This window comes from Mixophyes fleayi, chromosome 12, assembly GCF_038048845.1.
Source record: "Mixophyes fleayi isolate aMixFle1 chromosome 12, aMixFle1.hap1, whole genome shotgun sequence".
Lineage (NCBI taxonomy): Eukaryota > Metazoa > Chordata > Amphibia > Anura > Limnodynastidae > Mixophyes > Mixophyes fleayi.
Window position 1 is genome coordinate 3,120,977 of NC_134413.1, and position 25,979 is coordinate 3,146,955.

The following is a 25,979-nucleotide window of genomic DNA, read 5'->3' on the forward strand; positions in this document are numbered from 1 at the left end:
TTAACACATTTAATGTTTTTATTAATCCTTCCTTTACGTTAATCATTACATCAACCCAGTCAAATCACAAAAGAAAAACCGAAAAGGCAAAAGGAATTTATAACAAAAGAAAAAGAACAAAAATTTTTTTTTGCATTATCACATTATTGCAGAACAGCACAAACCCCAAACAGGCAACAATGGTGAGTTATTAGGCAAGACAAGAACCAAATAGTCAAGAATATTAATCAGTGTATAGGTTCATCATTCAGGGCAGACGTACCTCTATAGATTTTGGATTTTAAACCCTACCCACAATCCGCTGTCCGGTCAGCCTGCTCTAACATGACACATTTGATTATCGTTTTTGCTATCGCTCCTATGTCTGGTACAGAGAATCTGGCTTCATATTTAGTGCACTTAAACACTCCTCTTGAGCTGCTTGCGGTGCATAAACCGCTCTGCAAATCTCAAACAACCAGCTCAGCTGAACACCGCTCAAGCTGCAGGATAAGTTGTAGCGATGGTGCCAGTTTTATCTCTGCATCTGTCAGCGGTTATAAATAAACTATGATGCCGTTGCCGATAATTATTGATCTTCAGGAGAAGTCTGGTTCTATTACTATAATCGGACGTTGTCTGGTAGATTTATGGACATATAAAATGGTGCGTTCAACGCTCAACAGTAATTAACATAGATGCTCAATCATTCTTAATTTTCCTTATTTGTGAACTTTCCTCTAAAACAGTTATGAAGAAAAAGTGCATTTTATAAAGTCAAGTAAATGAAAGTAGTAACTGGGGTGAATGTATTTATTGAATATAATCTTCATATCAGCGCCAACTGTGATTCAGACAAAAAGAAAAGTGAAATTCTCCATTCTGTACGGGAATATATTTTTATTTCATATGAAAAAGTAAATCTACCTGTGGCTAGGCCCCAAAGTCCAGGTCTCCATATAATATATTACGACTCCTAGTTATTAGTTATGTAAGTTGGATAAATCCATACAGAGATCCCCTATTTACAGGCCGGACATACAAGAGTCTCCGCATTAGTAAATCACATCCATAATTCCATAGAGTCCTATTAAATCCTGAGTTTAAATCATTCCAAACAATTATGTAAAAATATATATATAGATATAAAAGGGAATGTCATCTTCTTACATTCAATCACAATGTTATGCATAGTTCATAAATACAACAGTACAACATAGGAGATTTCCTAAAGAATCATGAATTTAAGCAGAGGAGGGGGAGGAAGTACCTTCTACTGAATCAATTTAATTGAAAACAAAACAAACACACGTCTTAAAGCGCAGGTCGCACCTACATACTGGAGACAGCCGTCTCATTGGTCTGACAACATTCATGAGATCGTAGCCAATCGATTCACTAGGACCCGGCAATAACGCAGACACAAGGGGCCGTGTGTCAGTGATGTCACTGGTTGCTAGGGAACAGACAGACCGCATTAAGGCCACAATATGGCTGCATCCGCTGTAGGCGACGTTTGTACTGTAAGTAATAAGAACGTTCAATGCAAAATTATTCTCCCGCTAGGTTGAATTACAACATTAAGACGGTTGATATTGTTAAGTGCTATCAAGAAAGTAAATCAAAGGGATCGGGGCTGGATAAACCCCAGGAGGGGGGGCTGTGGGGCTCTTCGTATGCTCTGAATATATAATTTCCCAGCTTTCATTTAAATAATTTGCTTACAATATGAACGGTGACCAGAAACATTATTGAGTGAGGTTACGCTGCTATTTCAGAACACCAAGAACAACGCAGCATTGTCAATCTCCTGCGACCACACGTTTTGCGTTCTGAAGCAGCATGAAACACGCTGTACTTACAGTTGATTAGTGCACAGGCCCTCTTACAGTAATGCTGCATTCAGCGTTTTTAGGAAAAGACGAGATGTCATTCTCTTCCCCGTCTGCCACAGGCCACAGTCGTATTAGAGACATAAATTAAACAGGAGACAATCTCTTAACCTTCTGGTTGGCTGGCAGTACAGGAGAGTGAATATCACAGTAAGGCCACGACCCGGGCTTCAGTTACGAGGTTACTTCAGCCTCAATCATGAAGTTATCAAATTGCGCAAATTCCAAAGAGCTGGTCCCTATGGCTGCCCAGCCGCGCACAGGTCCGAGCGTGATGACGTCCTTCCACAAGGGGTTACCGTTCAGTAGACCATAAGCAGTAAAACCCTGAGTGATAAAGGAGTGAAATGGTGATATTGGACTTTCCAGGGAAGAATAGTCACCAAGACAGACACACAAACATTCCCAGGATCACTGAAAGATTACAGAGGCCACGTGCTTGTAGAGTCACCAACGTGGTCACACTACTATACTTAAAGCACCACTAGACTGAAGGTATAAAATGGGTCTTCTATAAAAGAGTTGCTGATAACAAATCACAAATATATATAAAAGTTTCCATCCCTTGACAGAACTTGAGATCTAACATTCTATTTACATGGCCGAGCAGCTGAATGCAGGTTATTGCTCTCTGTTATCAGCAGTGTAGTTACTGACTAAGTCTGCTGTGAGTGGGGAGAATCACTCTCCCGGGATTACACCTTTATCTACAGCCATTTCTGATAGGCTCCTATGTCTGATAGGACCGGCTGCCGCCCACTTTATTCTGGGTTTACAAAGAAAAACATGGGGGAAAGGAAGAGGAGACAGGTACACTGGAGTGTGTAATAGTGAGGCCACGCTTACCTCCACGTGCAGGGTGAGTGTGTGCCAGCTCCGCACCCGGACCCCCGACTGACCCTTAAGCAGAACAATCTTCCCAACTGTTAACAAAAATCAGTTATTGGAACACAAGGTCACAGTATCAAGTCACAACTCCTCAAGTGAGACGGTCAATTGTCTCTGAGTCCACCGGCACCTGGGGATGCGATAGGCTGCGCCCCTGGCCTGCAAAATGGCCGCCTTCACGATTGGTCCAGATTAAATCTGCCATTTGTTTTTCCTAGGTAAAGTCTTTTTTTAATAAGTTATTTTGGGTGGGTATTGTATAATGGCAACAGTGAAGGAAGAAGGATAATATGTGGCGAGAGGGTGGGATATTGGATGGATGATAGATGGACGAGTCTGAAGTGTTTAAGACATAAGACACGACAACATAGTAAGATAATGATTACATGCTGATTATAGGTAGGGTGACAATATTATATTAGTATCTACATGCATCTCATGCTTGGGGGCCGATACCACAAACCCAAGAAGAAGGAGTAGAAACAAAGTTTGACAATATTTAAGACACTCTCTTAACACATAACTCTATAAATACAGTTTATCGGCACTTACTTAAATCCCCGGTGACCTTGTAAGTACCGTCAGCGAACACCCAGAAATAGATCCCTTTAGCCAAGTGAGTGGGCGATCCACCTTGATCCACTCTGGCGGCAATAAACACTCCGCCCGTGTCCGGGGTCTCGATGTAGATGTCGCAGGTTACGGTAACGTTGGACCTGTGAGGACGGACATCTGGTGTCACAACGCTGGATACAGTTACTGGGTGGAGGAGTGTTACGTACTACACAGAACAGCAGCGCTCAGTGAAGAGGCCTCACGGCTGAACAGGACGATGGTTTAAAGGGTGATATCAAGATTGTAGAACTTAAAATTTATATTTAAAATAACCTTTGAATTTCAGGTCTAAACAAAATTTTGCCCCAAAAGTCTGAATTTGTTACTGTTTTATTGGAAAAGCTGCAGCTATTTTCGTTTCCAGGTGACCAGTGAGATAATTCTACCACCTGTGGATCTGTTACATTGTGTCACTCAGTAATGACTGCACCTGTGCTCCAGCCAGGAGATCTGGAAAACATGCACTGTTAGGGCTCCCTGAGGACTGGATCTGGGAAACCCTGATAGAGGACATTGTTTGATATCAATGTTAAAACAAGAACATGCTTGTCCCTGTGTATATGGTTTACTAGCCAATCAGAACTTTCAGAGCAGCACAGATTATTTTATGAGTATTTAGGGGGTAAGTGTGCAGATACTATGGGAGGCAGTGGCTTGTCGTGATGTTAGTGAGGACAGGGCTGCATGTAACGGGGGCAGTGACCTGATGTGAGGAGGGGAATGGAGGCAACAGGAAGTCACAGACAGAATTATATAGTGGAAGGAGCAGGGTGCCCCAGCAGCACAGAGTATATCAGTAGATAATTGATATGTTAGTGAGCACAGGGCTGCATGATAGTATGAGGAGGGGAACAGAGGTGCGTTAAATAGAGGAGTGGGGCAGGGTCCACAAGCTGACAGGACTGATGCGAGGCTCTTCCTTGAATAATGCTGGAAGACTGTGGCCTCAAACACACCTCTATATAAAACGAAGTTCATAATACAACTTACTTTATAACAGTGTCCCTTTAATACTACATTACTACCTGAAGTGATGAACATTATCTGTAGAAGGGGTGTCTTAGCAGAAGGACCAATAAGGAGCCCCGATGTCTGTGCTTTTCATTGGTCCCCCTACAAACCCCCAAATCCTCGCACATATTCCAGACGGAGCCCCAGGGGTGGAGGTGGCAGTGCAGGCACACTAGGGGGCCCTAATAGGTCACAGTATAACATCCATGATATGATGCTTTTACCCGCAATCTACAGTGCCAGCAGTGAATATGAAACCGCTCACCATGTGTGGTCACCAATCACACTTATCGCCTGATCGGCGTCGGACGCCCAGGTGATCGGTCGCTGAGTCAGCACCTGACGGAAAGTGAAGACGTGATCTCCGGTGTCCGAGGTGTTTGTGAAATACTCAAAGACGCCGGACTGGTCTGCGAAGTATGGGGCCTCGCTGAACGGGGGGTTACCTGGGCACAGAGAACAAACAAGCCATGTCTGCAAGATGGATTTATTTCTAGTAAATACAGATAAATACCTTGTATCTGCAGGATTGTACGTTAATAAGAACGGGGGCTCCATACCGATCGCTCTGTTAAAATTTAGAGGGAATAATGTACCACCTACTGTAAATTATATGGTTATTAGCCACTGAGGAGTCACATGACCATATAATGACATGAGGCCACATGCGTAGAACCTGGATGTTAGGAGCACCTTGTTTATTCTATCACGGAACACTTAGTCATGTGACAAGTGACATCACTGCTAACCAAATATAACCACATAATCTTACAGCTGTGACATCACCACTCACCAAATATGGATATGTTTTACAGGATACATCACATATTCATGTGACTGGTGAATTATAATGAAATATCAGCCAAAAAATAGGCAAGGGCCCCCAGTGGGCACATTTTCTTGGACAACAGCTGGTTAAACAAACCAGTATCTCTCAGACATAAGACTACCGGCGGGTCTGATGTTGGGCACCACGCGGTCTATCCGCCTATACGCCATATCGTCCTGTGACTTACGGATATTGAAGTCGTCCTTGTATTTCACAGGGAAAGGCTGAGATTTGGGGGGGTCTGGATAGGAGCCTTTCTGACCCGTCTTGAGGGTTGTCAAAGTGTAAATTTCATCCACACCGAGCTCCAGGGTAAAGGATCCACTTTTAACCTGAAAAACACGACAGGAGGTCGGTAACGTCACCGGTGTTGTATAAACGCATCTGAAGCGCTAATGTCCTATAGTGCAGCACATGGCCTGAGACCAGCCGCAACTCGGAATCATCGGATAGGTCTGTGAATGTGGTCAGATGGCTTCTACTCATCTCCTGACTGCAACAACCCCAATGACACCGAAAGTGTGCGGTCAGCTGTCAATTTGGACATTAAGCCCATCGCCCGGAACCCGCGCCAGACGGCAGCGTCGATCTGCGTGTGGCCGGTTTTATTTCACAATGTCTCCACTTCTGTCTCCGCTCTGCTGCAGAAGATTTATTCCTATCGTTTATCACCAGGATTCCCCCGAGACCACAGTGAGAACTCAGCGAAATAAACCTCATGATGAAGATATTTCACACAAGGGAACGGCCTGTTCCTCACAGATTCCAGGGATTGTCTTTCAATGGGCCCTGAAATTAATTTTTTCCTAAATAGCAACATTGTCGCCAAAAATTATTAGATTACAGTGCAGACCACAAACTTATAAAGTGAGAAAAGTCAAGAATTAAACACAATGATATACAATTCTCTCTGCAAAGAATGCCTGAGGTAAGATCTCTATCCTCCCAGAATGCACAATTCTTTAAAGCGATGACCACTTAATGAGAACCGAACATGAGAAGTGGTACTATGCAGTGATCACATATCGAAGCATACAGAACATGAGAAGTGGTACTATGCAGTGATCACATATCGAAGCATACAGAACATGAGAAGTGGTACTATGCAGTGATCACATATCGAAGCATACAGAACATGAGGAAGTGGTACTATGCAGTTATCACATATCCAAGCATACAGAACATGAGAAGTGGTACTATGCAGTTATCACATATCCCAGCATACAGAACATGAGAAGTGGTACTATGCAGCCATCACATATCCCAGCATACAGAACAGAAGTGGTACTATCCAGTTATCACATATCCCAGCATACAGAACAGAAGTGGTACTATGCAGCTATCACATATCCCAGCATACAGAACAGAAGTGGTGCTATGCAGCTATCACATATCCCAGCATACAGAACAGAAGTGGTACTATGCAGCTATCACATATCCCAGCATACAGAACAGAAGTGGTACTATGCAGCTATCACATATCCCAGCATACAGAACAGAAGTGGTACTATGCAGCTATCACATATCCCAGCATACAGAACAGAAGTGGTACTATGCAGCCATCATATATCCCAGCATACAGAACAGAAGTGGCACTATGCAGTGACCACATATCCCAGCATACAGAACAGAAGTGGCACTATGCAGTGATCACATATCCCAGCATACAGAACAGGAGAAGTGGTACTATACATTACAATTAAACAAGGGTCAACTCTAAAAATGGGGGTTTATCTTTATTTTACTTTATGTGAATTGCTCTGGTCTGATAACACTACTGGCTAACACCCCAAAACAAGAAAAAAATATTGGTGAAATAAGAGTTGAAAACATTAGTTGGATAATGTTGGTTTAGTCGGCGAGCTCAGGATTAATGCAGTGAATTTGTTTGCTCTATAATTCAGCGACTACTCTGGTATTTCCTGACATAATAACCACCTACCGTTATTGTGGATGTCTTCTTAAACAAGACGGGCTTAGTGGCGTTTACATCCAGCTTGGAATACCAGACCTGCAGCGTGTCCAGATTGTTCTACAACGGAAAAAATAGCAGATAAAGAAAAAAAATATAGTCACACTAATATCATGTAATATTAAATGATAAAAAGTAATGAGTGACTATTGTGGATACAATTAGTGACACGGAAGGCAAGATGAACACAGTTAGTTAAACATATTGCAGTATAGAAGTAAAGATGACCAAGTCGAAGGTTGGGCAGCACAGTGGCTCAGTGGTTAGTACTTCTGCCTCACAGCACTGGGGTCGTGAGTTTGATTCCCGACCATGGCCTTATCTGTGAGGAGTTTGTATGTTCTCCCCGTGTTTGCGTGGGTTTCCTCCAGGTGCTCCGGTTTCCTCCCACACTCCAAAAACATACTGGTAGGTTAATTGTCTGCTATTAAATTGACCCGTGTCTGTGTGTGTATGTTAGGGGATTGTCGATTTTAAACCCCAATGGGGCAGGGACTGATGTGAGCGAGTTCTCTGTACAGCTCTACGGAATTAGTGGTGCTATATAAATAAATAGATGATGATGATGATGGTGAAGTACAAACAGACTCATTACCATGGGCCAGTCATTTAAATGCTTTGTTTACTTTATGACAAAGTGGTGTTCATGTGGTATAAATGCTCTCCTAAAGCAAATTTAAGCAACCTGCAGCTTTCCACCTCTTAAGGAACTAAAAGCCCCAGCAAGCCTGCTCTGCCTATGGCTAGTGATAATGGGACAGATGAAGAAACTGTATTCTAGACTCTCAGACGAATACTGCGGAGATTACCATCAGCAGAGTGAGAGAGGCTTTACACAGGACCGGGGATTACAATAATCCAAACAGGAAAGGATGAGGGTGTAAGTAGTTGTGTGTCAGATAAAGGTTTTCAGATATTGTGAAATGCTTTATAAATAAATAGAACCCGCCACTATAAGAGATTTGATACTTACAAAGGATCCGTCCAGCTGGAAGGTGGCGTTCTGCGCAGAGACGTTGAATTTTGGTAGCGGAGGACGGATACAGATGGAATGGTCGTGAGACTGGAGAGATATCGAGCAGGTGATTAGACCCTGGTGATCCCTTATACAAGACACCCAAACAGGTGACTGCTTATACAGCACACAAGACAAAGTATTTATTTATTTTTGTCTTTTTTTCACCAAAGATAAAGAATGTAAAATAAAACGCTATTTCAATAAGGTAGCAAAAGAAATCCATATATGTTTTGAAAACACTATAGAAAATAGAAAGCAATGATAGTGAAACACAATGACAAACATCTTAAGTTCTGTCAAGGTATGGAAACCTTTACATATACCTGTGAATGTTATTAGCAGTTTTATCATATACAGCGACACATATTTTAGGTGATTATTACAGGCTCTGTGGATTACATACAGGAGTTCATGTGTTCTGGAGGCTGGCAGCTCCTTACCATGGTCTCTATAATAATCGTGAGGTTCCCCAGTCTGTCCGTGAGGGCCACATAGCTCCCGCCTTTCTCTAAGTGACCGACGGTCCTGAGGTAGAACCACCCCGGTTGGGTGAACTGAGTGGTATGAGCTGGAACACAAGAAGGAAGAAAACGGAGGGCCGGTCACTCACACTTCTCCGTGGGGAGATACGCAACGTGTACCATGTTCTATAAGGGGATCAGATCAGCCTCTTACAAGTACAAAGCCTAAACGGCTGTTTATCCTCTAATGTCAGGACAATTAGGTGCATTCAGATAAACACAGAAATTGCTCACTGCAAGCTGTCATATTTCTGTGAACGTTAATCCCACATCACTTATCACTTATTGTGGATGCTTGCATATTACTAATTAGAGCTTATTACATTTGCGTCCTCTTATCCTGTCTGTTGTGATAGAAGAGATTTCTGTGTCGAGATGGACAGATTCAAAACACTTAACCAAAAGTAGACAGTCCCTTTAACACATTCAGCTTTCACTATTTTGTTAACGCCCCATATTATAACCTGCCCCCCTCCCCATGTCACAAACTGAAGGGGTCCCCAGAATTTCTCCCGTTTCCTGAAACCAGATAGCGCTGCAGCTAACAGCATTGTAATACTCATTCTGTCCAGTCGGAGGAATTTGGGGTGCCCTTGGGAGGGGAGACTGGTTATATTAGGGTGATGGCCCAAATGTGGGCAACCCCTTGTGTGCCAATGAGCGATAACATTGGAGAAGAGATTATTTGCTTTGAAAATAGAAATATTTTTCTAGTTAACCAATATGACCGGTTCTCCCTCAAAGAACAAGGCTACAAAGGATGGGAAACGTGAGGAGCGGGGCGGGGCACAGAGCAGGGGCACAGAGCAGGGGCGGGGCAGTCAGTAAACTGATAAGATACAAACTGTCAGTTTGGAAAGTGAAGTAGATGCTCTGTATAACTGGACAGTACAGACCATCTTTGTAGACCCTCACACAGCTCAGAATAGACTGAACATTAAAAGCCGCACACAGCAAACGCTCCAGATCTGCGTGATGGGAACACACAGCCTCCAGGTGAGCGGAGAGTTACCTGTAGCCCAAATAGGAGAAGACACCACGTAGTTGCCGCTCCATGGCTCCTTAGCGGTCATTAGTCCTTCCAGACCAAACGGCAGCTGCTCATAGTAACTAGCCACAAGATTCCACGAAATGGTCCTAAAGGACGAGACCAGAATAGGAGCAGAAGACTGATGTAAAACATTAATCTGGGTGATGATATCAAACTTCATTCCAACATAAATATTATTCATTGTCTGTTATTAGATGGAAACACAAAATGTATTTTTTATTGTTCAAACATCTGTACTTTGTAACATAATGAACTATTTCCATGTAACTTTGTTACCCAATATATCAGTAACACACAGTTACAAAGTTACACATAGATTCTAAGGAACCGATACAGTTCTCGGCGATGAGCCGGAGAATGACAGCGGAACGTTCGTAGGGGCGGTACGCAGCGATGCATCACAGTGCAGTTTGCTTTGGACCCCATAGATGAGTGCCGTAAAATCCGCGATGTGGAGTACGACAGTACCTGGTGACGTTCGGCCCCACAACGCTGACAACTGTATCGGCCCCTAAGGTTGAAAAACCAAAACAGGTCCATCAAGTTCGATTGGTCATAAATTATAATTGCCCAGAGAATGGCAAAACTAAACCCCCAATTTGACAGTGGCCAATTTAGCCTCACAAGGGAAAGTGCCCGTGACCACATATTCCCACCAGCCTTATTAAAGGAGTCCAAGCAGATTGTGATCGGGTAAAAGGACTGTATTGTAGACCACTATAAAGCAATGACAAGTCAACGTGTGATAAGCAGAGAAACCAGAAAAACTGGATAAAAACAAACACAAAATGATTGTATTATGTATTAAAGAAAAGTTTCAAATATGGGAACAACATTGAAGTATAAATGCACTCAACTCAGATTTTAGAAATCCACCAAATACTGACTGACAAACGCAGAGCTCTAATTTCACATATTAAATATGAGTCCTAACTGATAACTATGAATCTGGAATTGTGGCTCTGGCAGCAATAACTCATTGAAATGGATTTTTGTAGTTGGTTTAATGCTCTCAGGGGCATATTCAATAAGGTATCCGGAAACGCGCCGTAGCGGGCCGCGAAGGCAATCCACGGTACCGCAACAACGTGGATTTTCGTGCACACCCCATAGAGTTGCGAAGGAAAATATGCGTTATTGCGGTACCGTATTACCGTCAGTACCGCTCTCTTTTCACAGTAACACCCGTTACCGCGGACCGGAATCCTAACTGAATATGCCCCTTAGAATGAATATAAGTAGTGTTCTGCATTGACACTGCTTCTTGTATTTTCTTATGCTTCCCTATAACGAACAGGATTTTCTACAGAGCTGTAAGAGAGGGCTACTAGATTATAAGCTCTTGTGGTGAAATTGATCACAGAGCTGACTGCGATATTCTTTCACAATGTCAACTTACAAACATTGGTAGAAAAATACGAGAGAATCACAAACTGTACGAGGAGAACTCACGACGTCATGTTGCCATTGACATAATTCTGGTTCAGGATTCGAGCCCAACAGCCTCCGCCGACCTCGTCATTGTAGGTGCTGTAATCCTCCGAGGACCACAGCTTCTTCCCTGTAGATACCGCGTCCTCTATGGTGTAGGTGCCAGGATAGTGGGCTCTGTATTGGAAACAAGCAGGATGTAAAATTAGGGCTGAGGGGCGACCTCCCTCAGCAGCTATATACATAAATCTCTATTCACCTGGAGTCATGGTTACTAAAGTTCAGAGTTCACCTGGCAGCCATCTTGTAGGCTGAACTATTATTCCCGTGAGACCAGCCTATCAATTCATTAGGAACTGTTGACATCACCGTGTCCCAGAGTGCCTCAGTGCTGGCTGCACTCACTGTTCAGTGCCCCAGTGATATCAATAGCTCTACACATTCTCATAAATTTGGTTTCAACCACAAAATGGCGGCCTCCACTGTGTGCAGGCAACAGCTGCACTTCAAAGTTTGTAGCGAGACTATATCTCATTATTAAAATTTGCAATGTAAAATTAGAATTTAAAAATCTACAATACGTCTGATGAGGAAATCTCTAAACTGTCCAGGATGTTGGTCGCTACAGTCAATCATAGAACGGGTGAAAAGTAAAAAAGTATATCTGGCAACACACAGGCGATTCTGCCGCTCAATGGGATTATTGTTGAATTTTGCCCAGAGAGCGGGAGGCCAAATAAGAGGAAATTCATCGGCTTGGCCCAGGGTCAGAGCAGCCGTATCACAGTTTTAGACTTGTCAAAAGAGGATACCACACACCAGCCAAAAGAGGCTATTGGTGGTCATCTTTTAGCAGTTATTTCTACAAGGCCCCCTATTGATCATTCATGGGGACTGAGGTCACAGTTGGCCCGTACACGATGCCATATTGCACACTTGTCATACACCATGCTAATCATTACCACTGCCATCTAATTACATTAAAGATAACAAAATCACATATTAGGCCCCATTTACACGAGCAATATTTATACTGCTTTGAAGAGCTACGTTCACACAAGGAGTCACTAACCACCACATAGGAAACACTGTTTCCTATGCAGTAACAGTCTATATACACCAATTGTTACGAAGATGTACCTTAATGCCACATAAATAGCCCTTATGTAAGCAGAGCCTCCTTTTAACATTTGGGTGAGTCTCAGTTAAACAAAAACAAAAATGTCACTATAAGTTTTGTTTAAGGAGACGCTTCGGGGCCATATCAAATACTGTCCATCACCTCCAAAGAAACAGCGCCCCTAGAGGCCAAATTAATTGTAAAACGATCCAGAATATTTGCTTGGCAAGACAAAGCAATCAGTTCTGGATAAACATCGTTCAGCCCTTTGTACTCTCCAGCAAGAAAAACTCAATAAAACACATTGTACATAAAATATTTAATCACTATTTAAATATGTCCCTTTAAACAACCACACTGGTTTTCTTTCCTTTTGTTCTCCTACAGGTTAGGAGCCTTTTACCTGCTTGCGACGCCAAACTGACGGTAACTTTACAATTTTGTCTCTGTTGCATTTGTCGAATGTGAATTTTAAAAGCAAGACTGTATGCAAAAAAATCTTGTTACCTAGTTTCTGCCATGGTGCTAGTAAGTCTGCTTGTTGAGCTCATGTAGTACAGTTCCATTATTTGCTCTCTCTTCCCCAGGATTCCCTACTCTCCTCCCAAAGCTTGCCTGCCAATATAACTAAGGTGCAATATTCCTGACATTACAATAGCTTGGGGGCCCACCCTAGAGGCAAAGGTTACATGCAATGTCATGAGGGTCAAGTTATGACATCACTTGGATGTGGACAAGTCTGCAAAGGTCTGGAAATAGGACAACGAATAGGATAGGTGGCGTCAGACACAAATATCTGAGTTTGTCCATAGCCAGCTTAGAGGAAACTATAGCTAGTATATTTAATCCCATGTGAATATGCAATTAAAAAAAAAAAAAAAAAAAAAGTTACTGTCCCTTTAAGAAAAGACACAGCTTTAAAGTGTACCTAACATACAGGTCCAAATCAGATCAGTGCTCACATTTAAACTTTTTCAGAATGGCCGTTTGTTTTGGGAGAACCAGACCACTTTAATTATGGTCTCCCAGTGATACATTGTTCTGTACACCCACCATTACCTGAGAATCGGAGAAAGAGTACACCATTTGCAAGAGAGGAGAGCGGAGAAACGGCACCACTAGAGGTCTCAGAGATTTGTCTGAGGCTAGGAGGTGTGTGAGTGAATGTGGCGTGTGATTGGATAGCCATGGTATCAGTCAAATTCCTGTTCTCGTCCAATAAAGTATGAACTCCCCAAGTGTTCCAGTTCTCTGAAGGCTCAGCTGCAAGTTCGTCTACGCTGTTTGCAAGAGAGGCAAACAGCGTAGACTAACTCGCAGCTGATTATAATCATAAATATCTGTTTTATAGGTGTAGGAAAAGTTTTACACACATTATATATATATATATATATATATATATATATATATATATATATATATATATATATTCATATATTATTATATGACCATTTGCATTTCATTAGCTTGTATTTTGTTTTTAGTTTGTTGGTTCTCTAAAATATATAAATTACCACATAAAACATCGACAATGATATTTGTTCACAAAGTCTGAGTACACCAGGAATATTGATTTCTAAGTGAATATTTCTGATTTGCTTGGGCCGTTCATACGTCCGAGACTCCCTTTCATTACTCGCTCTGTGTTTCTTACCCTATGACGTCGACCGCCCCGAGGAGCTCGGCGTCTCGCAGCATTCGGTAAGAGATGGGCTGCCAAAGGTTATCACTGGCTATGATCCTCACTCGCTCCAAACCACTTTTATCCAGGGTGTAGCGCAATAACTTGGCAGGAAAGAGCGTAAAGCAGAAGAGAAGACAAAGTGCAGATCATGAAGTTTCCTACTGGTCCGTACATTAATTCTTTTTTCCCCTCTTTGCACGGACTCAGCGACCGACTGGCTCAGCGACCGACCGGCTCAGCAATAATTTTCCTAGTTTCCATAAGGGTGTTACCAAGTCTGCTTGCGGAGCTCATGTTGCCAGCAGAGCCACAATTTATGTCTCTATCCCATAATGCCCTGAACTTCACCTTTCAATTTTTCATGTGTAATAATACTCACATAAGACAAGTTAGGGGAGTGGCCTAGTGGCATGGACAGTTCTAATTTCTTTGGAGTCTAGGATGACATCATGGTGCTGATGTCCCAAAAAATAGGGAGGTAACTAGAAAACCCTAATTTGCCCCCATGCTCTACAAAGCTACAGCATAAAACAATGGCATATATATACTCCGGTACAATAAATCGGAGCTCAACACCTACAAACATTTTCTAGATTGAACCAAAAATTGTGACCACACTGTACTAGGACAAATAACAGCACTGTTAAGGCCCTTTATGATCAATATTTGTGAGACACCCAAATATATAATCCCATCCAGTGTCCCAAAGTCACACCCACTGCGACAGTTTGCGGGGACATTATCAAACACGAACAATATTCTGGAAGGACATAAGATTTTGACATTGTTAGATTGGAAGCTTATTTGGCCAGGACCATTTTCACCTTCTGTTTCATGTCACTGTATGAAATTTGTTGCGTTATGATCCCCTCGATGTTCCATGCTGCACAATATGTAAGAACATTATATATAAAAAGATGGTAACAATGATCGAGACTAAAAGCATGGCTCTCTACTGAATGCGGAGCTCCGGAAGCAGACTGAATAACACCTTATTTCTACAAGCTGGAATAATCAGACATGATTTCAGGAAGCTTATTCATATCTGTAGGAGGAGATCAAACGCTGCAAGTGCATTAAAACTTGAGCCTGTGCGACACTATCTTTAGCTGGAAATTGGATCTAATCCTTCAGCGATACTGTAGAATTGTTCAGAACTTGCTGCGCAGTTTATTTAACAAAAGTAAAAGAATTTTGTTTTGAGATCGGAGAGTAAAAAGAGAAAGAAAAAGGATGAACATAAAGTACATATTAAATGCAGAGAATACAAGCGGTGAGAGACAAACTAGACGTAGCACAAGAAGCTGGATTGTGTGACAGCACAGCAATGATTAGGCGTACAATGAACAAGCACATGATCAACTAACCTGGAGAGCTGACAATCTAAGAGACCGATTTTCATTCAATGTTTAAAGTCTCCAACTTATTCTTTATTTCATTAAGTGGTTAATCTACTATACATAGATGGTGGTTTAATCTATACAGCTTGTTTGGCACCAAGTATAGAATTACATGGACAAAACCACCACCAATAGCAGAATGCACCATTAAATAGAATATAAAAGGTGAATGTCTGCTTTAAGAACAAAGAATCTGTAGTTGAGCTTTAGAAGGATCAGTCTTCATCATTAGCACACAGGGAAGAGGCGTAAGAAGTATTGAAATCAATATAAAAAAAAAAAAAAAAAAAAAAAAAAAAAGACACCCCAAGCAGCCTAGAGGGTCTCCTGCCCAGGACAATAAAGGGGGGAGGGGACACTGGGTCAGAAGTGGCAGGAATTGCAGGTATGCAAATATATATATTTTCCAATCAATTTTTTTTTTTTTTTTTTTTCAAAGTTTTGAGATGCAAAAGCAACAACTGAATTTTTAAATTATTACAAATAAAAGTTCATGCTGGGAAGGTCGGCTGCATTAGCTTTCTCCTCAATCATTTCAGTTTACGGACACAAGTGTCATTCTATAATAAACACAGGAACTTTCACAAGGTACACAGAAATCTAACTGTCAAATTTAAAATATATTCCTAAATACAAAACGCATTCTCCGATCTCTCCACCATCTAAATCCCAGTGTACAGAGGGCCACATTCACTGTGTCAGAGCCTTGTCCCATTTAATAATCCTGGACTCCAAAGATTTTCTAATAGGGATCACTGGGTGAAAGAGGGATCTACAAACAAAACAGAGGCGATCTATGCAACTTCTGTAACAGGTATTGAGGCAAAATACTGTATATACTGTCTCCCTGCTCCAACAAGCTGAGTTATGTTCTTCCACTAAGGTCAGGAGTGTAAGATTGTCCTGTTCAGCACCAGTGATATTAACACTGAATGTGGTCACTTCACTATATTCTGATTGGAGGGATTCCCATCGGTGTGTACAGACTCTGTGTCCGGATCACTGACTTCACGCTCCGCTGCGATTTCAACACGGCACAGATCTGGTTAGTACGTACCTGTTTTTATACTTGCTGGCGCATTCATATGGCTGTGTACAAATTCAACATCATCAAGTATTTATAAAGCGCCAACAATGTACGTAACGCTGTAATTTCCAGGCAGTACACAGACATTACAAACTAAAACCCATATTCTCCAGAATCTACTGTAAATCTACCAATCACACCCTGACCCTGTCACGTAATGATCTCCGCCTGTCCTATTACACTTATGTCATTATCTCCTCTCTGATGTGGACAATACTGCTCACAGACTAGATTAAATGCACTCTACATCCTCCAATCCTTGGGAGTAACACTTCTCATCACCAGTAGGTTATTGTACACAGATTCCCTCTCAATGGTGATGTAGAATTACTAAGAAATCCATATATGGGACAGTTATATAGAGAAGAGGATGGTGGGAGATACAGTCAGGGCTGCAGGGCAGTTTAGCCTTCACCATCCTACCCCTAGGATGCACTTACCCTATGATCTGCACAGCAGCATTAAGGTAGGGATCAACTATCATGTCGTGTGCAATCTCCCAATGTCCATCTGCAGCGATGATGCCAACGTTCTCTAGCCCCAGCCTGTCCAAAGTGTGTCGGAGAACCTCAAGAATAGAGTTTAAATGTTACCACCAACTGCATCTGCACCCAGTACCCGCTCTCCACAGGGAACACATGTGCACTAGATCTACCACCATAGACACATACAGGCAGCACCGTATACAGAGTGGTTAGATGTGCGCCAGCCTTCATATGGTGTGGTGTGTGCAGGCATTTAGCTTTCACTAGACGGCTTAGCGTACTGTTGTGCAATAAGCTTTCTGATTGTAAGCTCTTCAGGCAGGGGTGTCTACACGTCTGGTTCATGTTAATGAAAGCTATTTGTTTTTTTAATTATTCAGTAATTACATCACAGAATAAGACGACACAGAGGAGGCAGAAAAACGCACAATACACAGATACACGGATACAATGTAACATGCATTGTATCCGTCTCCTACCTTTATGTATTTAGCATCAAAGGCTCTCTCATTCCATATCTGAGAAACAAACAAATGCAGACATTATACAGGACAGGCTACATAACACGATAATACACATACGGATTATTAACTTCACTGAGAGTGCAGCCTATCCAGTCACTAGGAACCAGTGACATCACTGAGAGTGCAGCCTATCCAGTCACTAGGAACCAGTGACATCACTAAGAATGCAGCCTATCCAGTCACTAGGAACCAGTGACATCCCTGAGAATGCAGCCTATCCAGTCCCTAGGAACCAGTGACATCACTGAGAATGCCACCCCGTCTCATTATGATCTGGCCCCTCCTGTAGCAATAGGTCATGCTCTCAGTTACCTAAAGCCAGCAGCTGGAAGCCTTTCTTGGCTGATATAAAAGGGGCTTGCCCATCTTTAGAAAAATTCCCCTTTATGTTTTCACTTTGCAAAAAGAGTCTGGTCACTAAGGGGTAAAGGACACTCCTTCAAATATGTTAACCCCAGAATAGTATATAGTATACATAGGTATGTCTTTGGCTTGAAGGATGTCACAGGGACAAGAGTGCCCCTCCTGCTGTGATGACAGAGTATCCAACTCACCCCAACATAGTCTATATCCAAATCATGGTACTGCTTGGCGCCAATGATCCAGGAGACAACATAGTACGCGGTTACATCAGGATAGTAATAGGGCCAGTTGTAGCCGTCACCGATCCAACCAGGAAACGCCCAGGGCAGGCCTGTTATATGGGCAGACAGAATATCACCGGTATATAAGAGACCAATTGATCTTCTAAGCCGACCACTTACAAGCAGAATCCCAAGAATGATTCGTTTATTTTACTACGGTTTCTTCAACAACAGCTAATGGAAGTTTGCTCCAAATTTTACACCATGTGTCCTTGTTCTGGAATTTAAAGGACTCCTTAAACCAAGAGTTAATATTCAGATACAAAGCCAATCGTATTAAAGGATAATCCCCCCCACACCCCTTTCTTATACTATAATATACATTATTTTTCTTTTAGCAAGTTGCCACAACCCCAAGTTACCTCCACCTTACATGTGTGGTGAAGTTTTCCACCTAAAATCCCTTCTTTGCACTGTAATGAAGCTCTTACAATGTTGATGTTCAAGGTCCCAGGGCCAATAATGATAGTGCGGGGACCACTGCCTTGGAAGCGAGGCGACGGGAAAAGAAGGTGGAGATATTTTACAAAATAATGGGGACGCGGTGGAGAAATCGGCTGATATAAGCTGGGATCTCCCTCAAACAAGACTTTCACCCTTTGGTGGGTCACGTCCCAGAGTTCCAGAGTCTCCGGTGCTATAGTAAGAGTTCAGCACAACGCGTTTCATCTTAGAGTGTAAAACAAGGCATAGATTGACCCCAATATTGCGAGCTGCGTCAGACTGTTCCCAGAAACCACTATAATTACACTGTTGGGTTCATAATCTCAGTCTTACCAACAAGTTTAATCTTTGGGTTCCTCTTCTTGGCCTCTTTCATCAGCCACCACTCGTACCCCCGAAAATAGTTCTGGTCATCAGGATAGTGCATGTGGGAGGGTTCGGTGCCATCTGATGAGATAGAGGACTTGGCATCAGTCTACGCTCTTCAATAGCAGAGAAAACCAAATAAAGATGTACATGAGAGGCTTAGAAAGGAAACAGTTATATCACTGTCACCTGTACAGAAGGCATTACCGGGAGGAGGTTGACTTAGTAACATTCTGTTTGTGGAAAACTAGTGATGGTTCTTAACGCATTTTATGCGTCATTGTACAACTTCCTTTAGGTCTTTAATGCACAATCCACACGATAAATGCTTATTTGAGGTTTTTAAAGATATCAAAATGCAATTATGGAGGGGGATAAAGCTCACTGTATAGAGGAAGCTTTACTTGAATATACTTTAATATAACATTAATATAAAACTGCAGAGTGAGACACTTTCTCTTTAAAGTGTAATCTGCCGTTTAGTGGGTTTATATCTGATCATCTCTTTTCACACCACGTACATGTCACAATTCCATGATGTGAAACGCCAACGCTGTCTATTTAAACACAATTTCATCATATAAAACTGGGGCACAAAATCAGCCACAACTATACTTTATTTCAAGCTCTGATGGTTTGTGGTATTAAGCAAACTCTGAATCATTACTTAGAGAAGGGCTCCACCCAAAGCATAGTTTTTTGTAATGCTCACAAAGTTCTATCGCGTGGTGAAACGATCACCGTGGCCGAGCTGGTCCCGCAGAGGCTCCAGCGGATTAGCGCTCGGCTGTCTGCCGCTAAGGCGAGCCTTTCACAGGCCCCCATCTGTGCTGTCGATTCCCTTCCCCCACAATTGTTCATGTGCATTTTAATAGAACTTCGTAACTTCCACCCAAAACTGAATGTTACGCAAGTTCTTCAAAGAAAACAAAATGTTAAAGATATTTAACTGCATCGAACAACGGCAAAATATACTAACATGACCATCATCCGTGGTTCACAAGTATGATTTATTTGCGGCCTGACATTCTGTTTTCATTCCTTCACCGTATAGGTTCTCACAAATCCTGTCCATTGTGTGGTTAAGGCATCATAGGGGAAAGCACTATTTTCCCATCAGTCTTTGACATACAGTAATATTGTTAATAACTGCACTGCTTAAATAATATCTATGAACAAGTCAATACTTTTCCACTTTGTTTCCACAGAGGGAAATTGTGACTATCTGACTTGTTACTGGTTTAAGAAGTCCCACCCTATACATCACCAATTGCTGTAAAATACATATCCTTCATAATATATTCTGTATATGTCAGTATAAACTGCAGCAAATGCCACACACTAATCGTGGTCTAGCGTCATTACTTCTGACTGCTAAACGATCTGTGTTCCGCCCAAGAGAGAGTCCGGACAGTACTTGTCCTATCTCACGTCACCAAATAGGGAACTAAAGAATTTAAATTCAAGGCTTAAAGCACTTGTCATTAAACGCAGTTTTCCTGGATTAGAGGATTAGGACGTCTCATTTAAACACAAGGTCGTTTCTGATGAAAGACGTCCTTTAATGCACAAATCAGAATATAAAATATAATTTTGGAATGATAAGGAAATGTATTCAGGAAATGAAACCAAAGCAGTCGTCATACAATAAACGACATTACGTATTATGGCCCAGTGAAAATGTCACATTGCTGCTTATAAAGACTGAGGAAGGGGTAGAGTAAAGCATTTTATTTCCTGTATAGATCGCTCTCAAGTCTGTATCTGACCTCAGAGGGAAGTTGTGGTTTATTGCATGAAATGGACACATAGAGCTATTCCTCCAGCATCTAATAATAGTTCTCAAATATATTTAAGCATTTTGTGCAAAATGTTAGAATTAAAGGGACGCATTTTACAACCTCCAGTAAAGCACATTCTAGACACACGTCAAGCAATGTAATCAAGGTATTCAACACACATAGGTGACACATGTAATGAAATGTTTAAAAAAAGAGCGATTAAATCTTTCCTATCTGTTATAGGGGAAATGACTGTCTAAAATGCAGAACAGAAGAAATATACTTCACATACTCCTGCAGAGCGCCCATCTGGGTCAAAGGTTACTACTGTACCTGTTGTCTGGGCATCGCCTCCAATCTCCACTTTAAAGATGTGCAAAGAGGCTCCGAAATTTGGCTGGAAAGAAAAGAATCAATAAATGTAACGCTTAATGTTCCAGAATCAGACAGAAGACACCTCCGTGACAATTACAGCCCAGCTTTCTGGTTATATTGGCCTTAACGCCTGTTACCTCATCAAGACAATTTCTAGAAAATAACCCTAAACTCCACCCACTATGGGGCACAGATATAGAGTGTAATCAATGAAACAGAATTTGACAGCAGATAAGCACCACTTGGACCATCTAGTTTGCCCATCATTAATAGAAGAGATAATATAAACAAAGGTCCTCCCATGATACATCAGCATCAATATATTCTCCAGCGCACAATAAGCCATATATATGGAGAAATAAGAGCCATTAAGACCTTGGTCACAATAACTTCCAAAGTAAAGGATAAGGGTAGTGAAATATAACATGTGGGGATAAACAGACAGACTATACAGTATATTCCGAGTTTGAGTGGAGTGTTTTCAGAGCTGGAAATATCATGTATTTAGTGAGGCAGGACAGGGACAGACGTGAGTCAGCAAATGAGCTTTTGACAACTTCTGAATAAAGTGAAAAAACGAATCTGTGAAAAACACTAGAGAAAGATTTCCTTCCAAAGCCTCTCTGCTCACTACATCGTGTGACCGTGGAGACTGAGCAAAATCATTAATAGCAGTATGAAGAAACAAACCAAGGAAATGGTAATTACCACGGTAATTTATATAAAAAAGGATTCTGTATTACATATAATTCTTTGCTTAAGCTTCTGAGTGTCATCCATTTACAGCAATAGCTGTACCATGATTAGAGTGTATACTAAAGACCTCTCCACCCCAAGACAGAACATTTAACTACATATCTCTATAGCTGGACATAATAACATACTAATTTCCCATTGAATAAATAGTGAAGCTAAATATTTTTAGCTTCATATATCGTTACTGTAATCCCAATTTTCTCACTGGCTTTTTGTGCCAATTACGTCATTCAGGAATATGCAAAAGTGAACTAAAAAATATTTTACTCAGGGGGGTTCAAGTGGCTATAAAAAGTGAACTCTGAAACGCTGCTTCCCGAGATTACTTTACTATTTGTATCATTTATATCATGGTGAACTCTAATATGGATATTCAGGTATTTCATCAGGTTTCAAATTCTCTGTAATCAGTGCTGCTCTCTTAAGGGGACAATTTCTGCGCCTCTTTATGGACAGAGTCCCAGTTCTGTGTTGCTTTTGCACAATATTTCCCTCACCTTTAGAGCTGTTTCAGCTCTTTAGTAAATTCAGTGCGTCTATGTAGAATTAACTCGTAGACTACAAACCTTCAACTTCACTCAGTCAACTATTAGTTACCACCTCAATGTAATGTTGAATTTAGACAGAGACCATATAGTGATTATTTGTAGATTATCATCTATACTTTCTAATGTTTGTTGTATAAACATATGAATGTATTTGCTTACATTGCAAACCTAGCTCTTACACTTCAAATAATACATTAATCTACTGCCTGTATTGCATTAGTATTGTCTTTAATGTAAGGAAAAGGATTATATAAGAATGGCACTGTTCAGACCTTCTTTATACCACACTGGTGAGTTATTAAGGCCATGCCAGATCTCCCCCGTTACTATATTCCTTGACGCACGATTCAACTTGAGGGCTGCTTGTTTAATGTGGGGTCTCCATGCACGGAATCCAAGAAAATATTTGTCTTACAACTTACTGAAGTTATTTTAATTGTGATATTAATTGTTAAATCATTTTCTTACACACAGATTGTGAGTATCATTCTCTCTCTGTGCTTGTATTACAGGATTATATCTTGTTAACCTAACACACTTTTAACTCAACTGGCATAATAACTAAACACTAATATTATCAAACATTATCTTGTGTGGTACATAGACTTCCAACACGATTTATACTAGAATGATCTCTGTTTCGGTTGCCCAAACATTGCAGGGCTGATGAATATAAGTGCAAACTTTGGGTTGCTAAATTAAACAATTACTGACACGAGTCACATGATAGTTAGCTAATAAGCCAATCAGTAATGAGGACACTATCCCTAGTGACACCATTTCTATTTAAACATGGCATCTGTGTGGGGCAATCAGACCAAATGAGGCCACTAAGAGTACTAAGGGAGGTAGGGAGATAGAGTTAAAGAACATTAATAGACATCTGTCCCTTTCAGGATAAAGAAACAACAGCTACATATATATGTCCTTCTTTGGGCAATGAGTAATTGTTGAGATAGGGATTAAGTCAAAGTCATACCAATCTTTGCTATTCGAGAATATTAGAACTTCTTTTAGACTCTGGAAAAACTTCAATTGTAACAATAGTAGAAAATACGAAAACCAGCTAATTTATCCGCCCTGATGAAGTCAAGATAATTGCAGGGCAAAACGCGTTGGTTTTATTGTAAGGGACCCCATCTTCCATGCCGGATCGAAAGTTAACTGAAAGAGCTTCACTTATGCAGGTGAGATTTGGCTGCTTCCCACACACACACATATATATATATATATACACACACACACACTAATGTTAATGGCTTAGTGTAAAGTCAGCCTCAACAACTACACTGTAAAGAAATATATATTTTTTTTTTTTTATTGAAAGCCTTGAGCGTGCTTTCGTGTCCTAGTGCTCGAAAAAATAAGTGAGAAAACCCAAATAAAAAAAAACGTGCACAAGGTTGCGGGTTCAGACCCTCCTCAGAAGAGGAAGGGTCCCTTGATCCCAGACCCCCGGATCCATAAGGACCCTTAAGGGGCAAGGGTCTTCAGACCCCCTTCGCCGCAAGGCTAGGGGGGGTCCCTTTTGCCAAGGGTTTTACCCCTTGGCACCAATTCTTCTGCCTCCCCCCAGAAGGGGAGACCTCAGAGGGGTTCAGGGAGATGGGAGCCACTGGGGCCACACCACCTCCCCTAGATCATCAGGGGATCGGACCCATAAGGGATGCCGCAAACCCATCCAATCCAAGTGAGCAAAAACATAAAAAAGGGCAAGTGACAAAACGGTGTAGAAAATAAATAGTGCCGTGCATAACGGCCCCAGCCTTTCGGCCGAGATGTTAAAAATTGTTCCTGCCCAGCCAAAAGGCCGGGGCAAGAAAAGGTGGTGGTAGCTGGAAGTGAGATTGTGCTCTGTGCCTTAGTGTCAAGTGAGGATGATTTAAACCTCAAGTGATATCGGCACCCCTGGGTCACCACTCCAGGGGCACTTTTTAAACTCAGGCTTCCAAGCTACCGGCCTTCTGGCCAGACCAAGCTTTCCCACGGTCTTTTCAGGTTGGGCGAGGCCTTACTCAGACAGGTACTCACTTGATCTTAGCCAAAAGGCCGAGAAGTGACTGTAAAGAAATATATACCACACTTGGCAGTAAACATTTATTTTTACTTTTCCTATAGACATTCAGTAAAACTTAGACATAGAAAACATATTTTATTCAAGAAAAGGAGATTACATCACAGTCGCTGTAATGGGAATACCATGAAATCAATACAATGTTAGCAACAAAGTTACAGATTTTTTTAAGATAGATTTAATACAATTTTAAATACACTTAATTCATGTTTCCCCTTTACAATCACTATAGGCTGCACAACTACCTAATAAAAGAAGGCGGTGCAGTCTTACCCCACCCCAAGCCCCTGGGACTGCTACTAGCAGCTATTGTTCCTGGGCATCTCTCCAGGATGCAGTGTGTGAGCAGGAGGCGGTACTGAAGCTTTAAGTAAACATTCAGCTTTTCGGTCATCCCTGAACCAGGAAACGTCTTACCTTAAACAGATAGTCTAGGATCTGGGTTCTGTACGGCTCTGGGTAATTAACAAGCAGGCGGGACGTGGCCTGGAACACAAATACAAACAGATCAGCCGACACAGAAATACAGAGCAGACACTTCAGAAAGTACAGAACAGATAGGAGATTGTTGAGCAGATACCAGATTCTGGTCCCTTATTACACCAGGCTCAGACCTTCATTCAGTACAATATTCAGTTCTACATGTATGCAATGTGAGGCAGACTTGGGCGACTTGAAGCCCTGGCCAGAGCAGGACATGTAGTTACACCAGACGGAGGGTAAATGTCTAAGGTTAAAAAGGTGAACAAGAGATAAAGGAAATGGAAAATATTAGTCATAAGGACTGGTTATAAAGGTTTATGGTGTTTCCAGATGAACGACCTCTCAGTTGCACCCTGTCCACACCACTCCTCTCAACTAAACATGCTCCATGTGTACCTCACATCTCCTTTCTGAAACATATCAAGGGTGAACATCTCATGCGATGTACATTACAGATCCAATCCCATCGTTCCCTAACTAGACTCCTTTCTGCAGATGCAGCAAACTAACCCCCCAGAGCCCCCCATACTACCCAGTCTCCCCTGCAGCCCCAATATCTCCCCTCCTGCCCAGTCTCCCCTACAGCCCCCACATTACCCCTCCCTCATGCCCAGTCTCCCCTACAGCCCCAATATCTCCCCTCCCTCCTGCCCAGTCTCCCCCTGCAGTCCCCATACTCCCAGGTTACACCTGCAGCCCCATCACCCCCTCAGGTGTCAGCAGCACTGGGTGCGGTGCCTCCTCTCCCCTATTACTCACCCCTCCTCCGCTCACAGCTCCGATCCCGTCAAACTCCCGGCCCAGCCCTCCCCGGTCACTGAGCGTATACTCTGCCCGGACCCCCTGGAGCCAGAGAGCGGCCACCAGCAGCCACATAACGGCGGTGCTTCCTCCTGACACTGTCACCTGACCTAGTCACGAGACCACCCGGGTCCTGTGCGTTCCAACCTGTCACCTGACCTAATCATAGCTCAACCAAGGGGGAGTGGCCTGTGCGGTCC

At 42.1% G+C, this 25,979-nt stretch overlaps 1 protein-coding gene across 2 annotated transcripts; it reads right to left on the reverse strand.

Annotated features, from left to right (window-relative positions):
* Nucleotides 1–25,937, reverse strand: GALC (galactosylceramidase). Of its 2 annotated transcripts, none has more exons than XM_075192470.1 (17): nt 25,738–25,937; nt 24,913–24,981; nt 21,076–21,139; nt 18,929–19,042; nt 18,062–18,201; nt 17,463–17,501; nt 16,939–17,066; nt 11,229–11,384; nt 9,738–9,862; nt 8,645–8,772; nt 8,160–8,249; nt 7,157–7,246; nt 5,402–5,546; nt 4,651–4,831; nt 3,312–3,475; nt 2,718–2,794; nt 1–2,198 (listed from the first exon to the last, which is right to left on the reverse strand). In XM_075192470.1, the coding sequence occupies exons 1-17, from the start codon at nt 25,852–25,854 to the stop codon at nt 2,046–2,048; spliced, it is 1,980 nt and encodes a 659-aa protein (XP_075048571.1). In that variant the 5' UTR covers nt 25,855–25,937; the 3' UTR covers nt 1–2,045. The 2 variants fall into 2 exon arrangements, with proteins under 2 accessions (XP_075048571.1, XP_075048570.1); XM_075192469.1 differs by lacking the exon at nt 16,939–17,066 and adding an exon at nt 13,982–14,112 and having other exon boundaries at nt 25,738–25,936.
* Nucleotides 25,938–25,979: the final 42 nt, after the last annotated feature.

What these genes read in the sequence shown, in the direction of transcription:
- GALC (XM_075192469.1), bottom strand. Translation starts at nt 25,854, where the DNA reads ATGTGGCTGCTGGTGGCCGCTCTCTGGCTCCAGGGGGTCCGGGCAGAG. An exon ending in GAGCTGTGAGCGGAGGAGGG is followed by an intron (nt 24,982 to 25,737) that starts GTGAGTAATAGG and finishes TTTGTGTTCCAG; the next exon opens with GCCACGTCCCGCCTGCTTGT. An exon ending in GGGGCGGTCGACGTCATAGG is followed by an intron (nt 11,385 to 13,981) that starts GTAAGAAACACA and finishes TTTCCAATACAG; the next exon opens with AGCCCACTATCCTGGCACCT.